This window comes from Mesoplodon mirus (assembly GCF_964341445.2).
Source record: "Mesoplodon mirus genome assembly, chromosome: 2".
NCBI lineage: Eukaryota > Metazoa > Chordata > Mammalia > Artiodactyla > Ziphiidae > Mesoplodon > Mesoplodon mirus.
The window spans coordinates 16,113,309-16,124,289 of record NC_138977.1 but is presented as its reverse complement, the minus strand read 5'-3'; the positions used below and the strand labels follow the sequence as shown (position 1 = coordinate 16,124,289).

At 38.9% G+C, this 10,981-nt stretch overlaps 1 protein-coding gene across 1 annotated transcript; it reads left to right on the top strand.

The window, feature by feature from the left end:
• Window positions 1–4,095: 4,095 nt before the first annotated feature.
• LOC309795626 (small ribosomal subunit protein eS24-like) lies at window positions 4,096–4,632 on the top strand. Its single transcript, XM_082608157.1, has one exon. The coding sequence runs from the start codon at window positions 4,110–4,112 to the stop codon at window positions 4,503–4,505; it is 396 nt and encodes a 131-aa protein (XP_082464283.1). The 5' UTR covers window positions 4,096–4,109; the 3' UTR covers window positions 4,506–4,632.
• Window positions 4,633–10,981: the final 6,349 nt, after the last annotated feature.

Sequence of the window (10,981 nt, the reverse complement as noted above, 5' to 3'; positions counted from 1 at the left end):
TAAATAAATAGAGATAATGAGCATAGGCAACTTCTTTTAGGAGATTTGTTCTAACAGCAAACAGAAAAAAATGGCTTTAAATGTGGACTGCTAGGGAAAGAAAAGGAAAAGCTCAAAGTCTTTAACTTGTTGGACTAAGTGTGTGTTAACATCATTAACCAAGACTAAAAATAGATATGGAATCATGACTTTGAAGATGTGGAAGAGATAGATGATGGGTTTACTTACCTAATCCAGGCAAGCCAGAATCAGGGACCATGGAATCTCTGAACAGGGCTAATATCTCAAGGGCTAAGACAGGTGTATGGTAGACTGGGGCTTTCCCAGAGCAGCCAGTGGGGTCTAGGGATTTGAGAACTGGGAAAAGTAGTATTGCTTTCTTGAGCCGAGCACATTTAGGGGGAAAAAAAAGAGAGTTCCCACGGGCTCAACACAAAAGAGAAAAGTAAAGCAAACTGCATTCAGAAACAAGGTAAGAAGCTCAAGTTGATATGGAAGGCAAAGCTGTGATTATTGCTTACAGAGTGATCCCCAGGAATGCCAGAGGTTGGACCATGAGATGGATAGAATACTGTTAAAAGCGGAGACTTGGGAAAATACAACCATTTCATGGTACACAAATAAACTATTATTATCTTCACTTCCTATCAGCTTTTCATTCTTCTGCTCTTATTAATTTTGATCTGTTGAAAGTCCAACTTTAACAGCCCTTGTTTTTTTTCCATCAGTCCAGTGAACCCCAACTCTTTCTTGGAGGCAGAAATGAGATTGGGGCCAGGAATAGGAGCAGAGTGCAGACAATTTGAGATCAAGAGACACAGCTCGAGTTGGGGCTACCTCTCACCTATCTTGTTTGAGACTCTCAAGGAATTTAGAATCTGCACAGATCTATGGGTATATGATGAGTTCACTGGATACAATGAGTTTGAAAACCTGGCCAAATAGAGATGTAGGTTTAAAACGCAAGAGATGTTGGGCTTCCCTGGTGGCGCACTGGTTGAGAATCTGCCTGCTAATGCAGGGGACACGGGTTCGAGCCCTGATCTGGGAAGATCCCACATGCCACGGAGCAACTAGGCCCCTGAGCCACAACTACTGAGCCTGTGCATCTGGAGCCTGTGCTCCATAACAAGAGAGGCCACGACAGTGAGAGGCCCGTGCACCGCGATGAAGAGTGGCCCCCGCTTGCCACAACTAGAGATAGCCCTCACACAGAAACGAAGATCCAACACAGCAAAAATAAATAAGTAAAATTAATAAAACTCAAGAGATGTGTTCAACAGAAGTAAAAAGTACTAATACCTGAATATTTCCTATTTTGCCCCTCTGGCTTCCCTTCTTTAGCACTTGAACAGTCCTCCTTTAAGTACAGGATCTTGGTAATGAGTGAAGCCCTGAAAAGGCAACATAAAACAAGAAATGAAGTTAATCTACATCATAATGAGCTTGGAGATGAAGACAGAAAAATCAGGTGAGCTGAATGCTGAGGCAAGTTTCTGAGGGTTTGGAATCAAGAGTGGAAAATGGAGTGTTTCAGGGGGCAACTGCTATCTACTGTAGGAGTCCCACAGATGCAAAAATACAGGTGACATTTTCATCTGTGTTGTGCATAAAGATTGTTCTCAGTTTATGCATTTAATTGACAGACTATTTAAGGAATTGAATGATTTTAATTATCTTTGAGCTAACTGAGTAATTTTTTAATTGCAACACCTTTGCTAAACAGATCTATATAGAGTCTTTATTTTAATGAATATATATGAAATGTTTGCATATGAATATAGTGGATTGTTTGTATGACCACCTTATGCTAGGTGTTACTCATGTGATTTTGATGTTCAGTTTGTTTTCATGTTGCTACCAAAGAGTACTGCTTTAATTGTGGGCTACTAAGAGGAGGACCTAAAAAAAAACAGAACTGGACATAATACATAATGTTCGATTTGTGCCACGTGAAGAATAAATGCAATTACAATTCCCTAAACAAGTAGAAATTTTGAGGTGATTTGAAAAGAGAAAACTGGATGAGAAAATGAGTTAGTATACCTCCCAGAGTAGAGTAACATTTTAAGGACTCGTGTCTTAGCGTCTTCACCACATTATCTTTCAAGCAGAGATATAGCAGTGTCATCAAATCAATATAATCTACGACATTAAATTAATGCCGCTAATTTTAAAAATATTATTTTAAAAGTTTGTTTATAAGTTTAACTTGTGTGCTGTTTTTAATATATCAGTTCACATCTGAGTATGTTTAAGAAACATTTTCACTAAAATAATATACTTTAATGTGGAACCAAAGAATTTCGCCTCTACAAATGGTTCACTTTTACCAAATTTGAAAAACGCTTGGAGCACAACTAACCTTATGCAAGCCTTGATGAAAAAGTGCTCTGAGACAGGCACAGGCCTCAGGGGGCAGCTGGCAAGAAGTTGAACAGATGCCAGGGCAGTTCTAGAGTGAAATAGGCTGTTAAGAAACGTTCTATGAAATCTATGTTTCTCTTACCTAGCTTTTTAAAATTTCAGATAATAATATCTCAGAGGTACTTCAATAATACCCATTTATGTTTATGACATCTTTTACCATATTACACATTTACTTAGCTGCTCCAAATTATAAATTTGAGTTTTCTGAGTGAGTACTGCATTAACCAAATGTAAGAAGTATCTTGGTATTCCTGACAACCATAATTCAAAATAATGTAGTCATATTCTAAACAAAGTCCTGAAAAGTGACATAATAAAGGTATAATAATATTCTTATAGCAACTGGACCATTTCAGCTTAAACACACATGGATCCATAATCTTAAATCACACTTAAGCAACAAAGACTCTATTGATAAGTGATCAATCCTTATTCAGTCATTTCTATTCATTCTTGAATACTGCTTGCTTCCCTTTAACTCTTAATTAATCTGTCACTTATCAATGTAAATTTTTGAGTAATTACAGCATTTAAATCTTTAGTATGGATGAAATTGCAATAGAATTTTGCCCCTTCTCATCATGACATGTCTTATAACTATACTTCCTCCAGCTCAAACTGAGCTCCAGCCAAATTGAAACTCTTCCATGTTTTGAACAACACATAATCTCTCTAATCTAAAAAATGTCTCTCAAATGTTCACACTATTGAGTTCATCCAATCCAGTAGCTTTTCCCCAAGACTTAGAAATGGTGCCAGATGCAGCAAATAAAAATACAAGATACCCAGTTTAATTTGAATTGCAGGTAAACAATTAGATGTTTTTTTACTCTAAGTATAGCCCCGTTATTGCATACGACATACTTATACTAAAAAATTATTTGTTGTTTACCTAAAATTCAAATTTTACTGGTTATCTATATTTTATCTGGCAACGCTGTGGCTAGGACTCTCAATTCTACAGCTTCTAATTTTTATAAAGTATACCTTCTCCCTCTGGCATGGCAGAAAAGAGGAAGTAGAGTCATCTGTACAGAAAAGTAAGACAATGGTTTTAGGCCTGGCCTAGCAGCCTTTGGTGTGACATCAAGCACTTTCTCTCAGCTGATATCCTGAGCCTCTTTTCCACATTAATTCCACAGCCTACACTTCCATGTTGCTCAGTATTACTTTTTAGATTCCCAGTCTTCTAACCCACTCTGGCTCTGATGGATGAGATCTGAATTATATCTGATGTTCCTTCTGGGATGAGCACGGGGGAAGAGGCACCCATCTGAAACTTGTGTTCCTGGGGCCAGGATTAGATATAGTAATGAGTGGGGCTGGTCAGTATGGTACAGTGGGTAGCCAAAGTGCAAGTCCTGTGTGAGACTGGGCCTGGCAAGTATGCATATGAAGCATCAAGTTCAAGAGAGAAGGGAGAAAATAAGAATGGGGGAAAAAAGTGAAACAATAGGCAACATAATCTACAAGATGATGCAGCAGGGGAGAAGAGTTTCTATGGAATATTTATAATAAAACTCATTCTCAAGGAGAAAATTGTTAAGAGGGCCAAGCTTATCTGGACAATTCACTTTCCAGCTTTGGCCTCCTGAGTTCCTTCCATGAGCATTGATATGACTGGCCGGTGGAAAACAGTCCTCTTTTCCTTCCTGGCTGCTTGAAGATGAACTGCCATCATGAACAACACGGTAACTGTCTGGACCAGGAAGTTCATGACCAACCGAATACTTCAGCGGAAACAAATGATCATCCATGTCCTTCATCCTGGGAAGGCAACAGGACCTAAGACAGAAATTCGGGAAAAACTAGCCAAAATGTACCAGACCACACCAGATGTCATCTTTGTGTTTGGATTCAGAACCCATTTTGGTGGTGGCAAGACAACTGGCTTTGGCATGATTTACGATTCCTTGCATTATGTGAAGAAGGAGGAGCCCAAACACGGGCTTGCAAGACACGGCCTGTACGAGAAGAAAAATACCTCAAGAAAACAGCGAAAGGAATGCAAGAACAGAATGAAGAAAGTCAGGGGGACTGCAAAGGACACTGTTGGTGCTGGCAAAAAGAAATGAAGTGTCTAGCAGTGAGCTGGACATTGGGCAGCAGAAGGAATAAAGACGCTGCAGTGACTGTATCTTTGGTGACTGTGCAGATTTTTCATGAGAGAGTTAATAAACTAAGACTTAAAAAAAAAAAAAAGATGGTGAGGTTCTATCTTTGATCTTAGGAGTGGAAGACATTCTTCTCCTAGGTAGTTCCTTGATCTCAAAGCCCTAACTCCACTGGGACTAATAAAATTCTAAGCCCAGGCCTATCTTGAGATTCTTTCCTTAGTCCCTACTTAGATGTTCTTATTTGGCATGACTTTCCCAGTGCTGTCTCCCTGCCTCATGTCCACATCTGCTTGGTCCTCATGGTTTAACGTTAGAAAAGAGATGAATCACAGCCTTATACTATGTTAAGGACCACTACCATCTACTCGGTGACAGCTGCCTATATTCAAATTACAATGCCTAAGAAATCACAACTAGATTCTAACATAGTGTGCATTATAACCTTCATCTAACATCCCTGAAAACAAATTTAAAAGCTGTTCACTCAAATAATGACTCTCATCAATCAAATAGAAAAAATGGGGGGGGGGGGCAAAGAGTTGGTCAAAGTGGCTTCTGCATCTTGCAGTCTCTGAGAATAACAAGAAAACATGGAAAAAATATAAAAACCATTGGCTTGAAAGCATTAGGAAACTAGCAAAATATGGGCTATATTCCAGAGCAAGATGTGGTAGAAAATGGACTCCAGAGACACGTAGTAACATCTGGTCTACTTTTGCACATGTGGCACTTGCCAATTCTGGAGAGATAGCTGAGAAGTGCTTTCGACAGCTCAAATGGTGAGGGAGATAAAAATTGAAGTCAAAGACCCACTGAAGATAAGGGCGTTGGAAAACATCCCCTATATTGCTTTGGAAAACCAAAGAGTTGCATCTGAGGATTAAGGGCGAAGTAGAATTAATTAACCAACTGTCAAAAAGACGGCAGCCAGAGGGCTTCCCTGGTGGCACAGTGGTTGGGAGTCCGTCTGTTAATGCAGGGGACACAGGTTCAAGCCCTGGTCCAGGAAGATCCCACATGCCACGGAGCAACTAGGCCCATGTGTCACAACTAATGAGCCTGCGCTCTAGAGCCCGCGAGCCACAACTACTGAAGCCCTTGTGCCTTAGAGCCTGTGCTCCTCAACAGGAGAGGCCACTGCAGTGAGAGGCCCGTGCACCGCAGCGAAGAGTAGCCCCCGCTCACCACAACTAGAGAAAGCCCGCGCACAGCAACAAAGACCCAACACAGCCAAAAGTAAATAAATAAATTTATTCAAAAAAAAAAGATGGCAGCCCTATTACCACCTCATCTGTATAGCCCAGAAAATCTGTTTCAGAAGTGACCCCAGGTTTCTTGCACCCATGTGAGCCGCAGACATAAATAAAAATCCTCTCTAATGAAATATAGTATCATCTGTGGTAGAATGAGTACTTCTCATTCACATTTCTAATTCTCTTTTAGATGCAGGAAAAGACTGCACATTCCCATGCCTTGAATTGGGGAGCACAAATGTGACTTGCCCAGGCAGTGAAGTAGTTAAAACCCAGGACAAAATTCTTCTTCAGTATCTCTTGCTGGCCTTATAGATACAGCCAAGAAGAATAAAATAAAGAACGTCTCAGAGGGCACAGCCAGGGATGACAAAAAAAAAAGAAAGAATGGATTGAGGAAGGCTTCCTAGGGAGCAGAATTGTCTAAGTCCTCAGGATAGGGGGCTGTTGAAATGTCTTCTCAGGGTGATCCATGTTACTATGGCCTAGGAACTTCTGTAAGTCCCCCATTCTTCCTCTTTAAGATTGAAAATGCTTGTCGTAATTACTGTCCCTATTCCACCACTGTATGTCTGTATGAAGCAGAACATCAAGAGCTGCCACATCTGGACATGATATAAAGACTACTGCACATCATGCCAAATGGAGAAACAGCATCACCAAAAGATCCTGAATTTTCAGGTCAATGATATTTTGGGGGGGTCTTTGAATTAGTCAACTTTGGGAAAGAGTGGGCATGTTTGACATGCAGCAAAGACAATGAGCCTAACGTTTGGTGATGAGAAGAGCAGTCTGTGTAGAAATTAGTGCCTCTCCCCATTTCCAGTTTCCCTCTCTTTCTAGACCCACGCAAGGATTGTATTTCCCCATCTCCTTGATTTGGCCAGTGAAATGTTAAGAGAAGTGATGTGTGCATTTACAGGTAGAATTATTTAAAATATAATTCTCCAATTTTCCTCTATCTTGGCAATCATAGAAGCAACTGTCAATATGAAGATGCTGTAAGAGTAAAGCAAGCTGAAATACTACATTGATACATGTGAGTAATAGTGATGCCAGAGAGTTACCCGGTTTCCCTTACATGAGAAAAAAAAAAAACAAACTTCTTTTTATTAAGCCACTGAGATTTTGAGGTTGTTATCATAGCCTGAGAAAGATTATCTGATACTTTACTCTAGACTCTAAATTATTTCTCATTTCCCTTGCAAAGTAATATTTTTTATTCCTATTATTTGTTTTTGTTTTTTTTAAGTTCAATTTATTTGTTTTATTTTAAAAATATTTTTATACAGTTTTTAGGGGTTACTTTTCATTTCCAGTTATTACAAAATATTGGCACTAGTCCTCATGTTGTACAAAACATCCTTGAGCCTGTCTTACACCCAATAGTGTGTGCCTCCCACTCCCCCTCCCCATATTGCCCCTCCCACTTCTCTCCCCACTGGTACCCACTAGTTTGTTCTCTATATCTGTAAGTCTGCTTCTTTTTTGTTATATTCACTAGTTGGTTGTATTTTTTCGATTCCACATATAAGTGATATCATACAGTATTTGTCTTTCTCTGTCTGACGTTTCACTTAGTGTAATGCCCTCCAAGTCCATCCATGTTGCTACAAATGGCAAATATTTTTATAGTATCTACTTTTTTCTTGTTATAATGGTAATGTTTGTCCACTTAAAAGAATTGGAGAAATCCAGAAATAGAGACACAGATGTAGAGAACAAATGTATGGACACTAAGGGGTGAAAAGGGGGGTGGGATGAATTGGGGGATTGGGATAACATATATACACTAATATGTATAAAATAGATAACTAATGAGAACCTGCTGTATAGCACAGGGAACTCTGCTTCACTTCGCTGGACAGTAAAAACTAAAACAACAAACAACTACACCCCAATAAAAAGAAAAAAAAAGAATTGGAGAAATCCAAACAGGATAAAAGAGAAAATCCAGACTACCCACAGTCATCACTAAAAAGTATCTTGTCAACATGTTGATGTTTTTAGTTTCTGTAGCTTAGAGTGGGATGAGTCAATATTTACAAATGAATGGAAAGGCATAAAAGAAAAACTCACAGTGTCCAAGGAAGCATAATTGCTCATTAATGGCCCAGATACAAAATATAATAAATTGTAATAATTAACTATTCCTTCACAAATTTAGAGTATTATGAAGCTCAAGAACTACCATTCCGCCTGCTTTTCTGAAAAGAGTGGCTGGTCAAAATTTACTTTCCATTTACGAAGAAACCACTTGGGTCACCTTTCAAATGATTTTTTTTTTACATTCATGATTTATTTTACCAATATCTTCTCTCTCCAAGGGTGCTCTCCACATTAAAGAATCAACCTTGACAATATATTAGAGTAGAACAAGTGTGTGGTAGATCGATAGGACCAAATTCACTTGATTTTCAGTCTTCCTAACTACTACAGTAACAGCGTTAGCTGCAGACTAGGAATTTAGAAGGTGTGTTGCAATCAGTCAATTCTTCTAGACCCTCTCCAGTGACTTACCATTAGAAATTAATCTTTGAGGGTTAAATATATAAACATTGTATGTTGTAGTACACTGCCTTTAAGTTACATATTCTAAATATATGTATATTTTGCTGCTAAACCTATTTCAAGGGGCTTTACTTAACCTGAATATGTATTTTAGTCCATCAGGGGATGCTTTTTGAGGAACCGTGCCGTATCTAACACTATGCTGTAAGATCTCAGTGGGAGGGGGAAAGGATGAGTTGCTATGTTGTGCTGGAAGGTTTCTTAAAGAAAGATGACACCTCATACCACATGTTCTTTCAGCTACATCTTATAAGCAGCTGCTTGTATACAGCTATTATAAAGGAGAATGAACAATACATGCATTCCGATTCTCTTTCAGCCAGACTGACATTTCATATGCATGCACAGACTGAGGCATGTTGATATATATGAATGTTCCAAGGGTATTCTTGAAAATTGCCCTGGACCTTATGTTTCTGACCTACCCTTAATCTCAGTGCATCCCCATTTGATCCTCAACTCTTGGCTCCATGATCTGTGGAGCCCCACCTCTGTGTCTGATCCCACCTCTGGCAATTTAGACCTGGTGTCTGTAATTGGTCTCACTGGGGTTCGTTTCTCAGCTCTGCCTAAGAAATTTTGGTCTGAATTCTGCTTCTCTCCTTGGCAGGTTGCCTCAGATAGTATAGCCCATCTTAATCCTAGCCTCTTATGACTTGGCTGATACCCTAGCCAAACTGGGCCTGGGACACTTATGGAACACTATGCCTCTCTCAGAAATCAAGATTATTGCACAGTATTCATTTCTCCTTCTGCTCTTCTTTGTGTTCCATACAGGTAAACAAAAGCCTCGTGTGGCTTAGGAAAATACAGTAAAAATAGTGTGTAATGGCTTTAATGAAAAGTTAGTTGGGAAAGTAAGATTTGGAGTTTATTTGGCTATTGAAAACACAGAGCTCATAAACAGCAATTGAGATGACAGCATTCTGCTTCATGTTGCATTGCATTCGATTCATAGTACTGAGCAAAGTCTCACTCATTCCAAACAAAGAAAATCGCCAGGCTCTCTGCACTTGGTATCAATTTAACTGAGCACATTCAGTTCCATTATTACTTGAAGTAAAGTGAGCCTACTGCTTTTGACAGGGAGCTGGCCCTTTTCTGAGGCTACATGAGCCTATTATGCAGCCACCTGTTTTAAGAGCCAGCAAATTGGCCAGCAATTATTAACCTGCCTTTTTCTATCAAAGTGCTTAGAATAAGATGGCAATTATGAACGGGAGAGTTAATGTATTTCTCAAATCTGTTGTTAACTGTATGCAATGTCACCAAATATGTAAAATGGACATTTAAAAACCATTGTTCTCCTCTCTTTGCATTAATAGATTTTAGGTTGAAGAGCTTCAACCATATTTCCTATAAGAGATTTCCATCTATATTGACTTTCACCATAGCCTTAAAACTAGAGTGGTTGGCCCTTTATATTCATCTAAAAATGAGGACACAGAAGCTCAAGAGTATTCAGTATCTTATTTACCATCAGAAAGAAGGAGGCCACAAATGAGAGGAAACAGACTGGCCCAGTGTGAACTGCCATGGCTTTGGCATCAGTGAGATGTAGGTCTGACATCTGATTTTGATCTGAACAGTTTATGTGACGCTGGGTACCTAACTCAAACTCACTTAACCACAGTTTTATAAGTAAAATTGGACTTAAAAATCCTACATCATAATATTATTGAGAAATATTGAATAAAACCATGTGGTTAGTACATACTGAGTTATAAATAAAGGGTCACTATTTCTATTGAACTTTGTTTTACTAAATTTGCTTAGAGCCAACCCTAGAAACATCAGTCTGTAGAGCTGAGTATTGAATTGGAGAGAAGATCCTTCCACCAATCAAAGTGCTGAGCAATTATGACACAGGAGTTATAATTCCATTGGGGCTGGGTTTAACTCTATAATTTGGAGTGGAGGCTGGATGATTGTGAAGCACAGATTCAAAGATAAGTGCTAGGGAAAAATCTCTGAAAAGTGATTTTGTGGTTGTCAGTGGAACAAAAGATACTCCTCTGGAAGAAGAGTGGCTCATTCTATGAATGCTTCCATTGCTCAAAATCTTCTGGCTTTGTGGAATTGAAACATGATCATATAATCACAAGGGTTATCGACTTTGTGCTAAGTTATTCACATGCACAAACTCATTCAGTTTTATCACAATTCTGTGAGGTATTACCTCTTTTATATAGATAAGGGCAGTGAGGCTGTAGGGATTAAATATCTTGTTCATGATTTTATGATTCATAAATCAGAGGCAAGGAAACTCAGGTCCTCAAGTTCTCACCATTCTACTATGTTTCTTCCTCAAGAACCAGGAGCACACCAACAAAAATCATATCTACATTCTGTTTAGGAAGAAAATAAGATATTAAAAAATGAATGTGTTTCTTCAGGAAATGATGACCACCTACACACACACACACACACACAAACACACACACACACACACAAAATCAGATACCATAAGATATCATAGTATTTACTCAGAATGGATTATTTGAGGAAGAGGTGAAGGAGCCAGGAAATTAGCTCGTAAGCTATAAGAAGACAAGAAACAGTGAGGCTAAGATTTCAGACCCTTATTTGCAATATCTTTGTTGTCATCTT

Bases quoted from the DNA above. Each gene is read 5' to 3' on its own strand.
- LOC309795626 (XM_082608157.1), top strand. From the start codon at position 4,110: ATGAACAACACGGTAACTGTCTGGACCAGGAAGTTCATGACCAACCGA.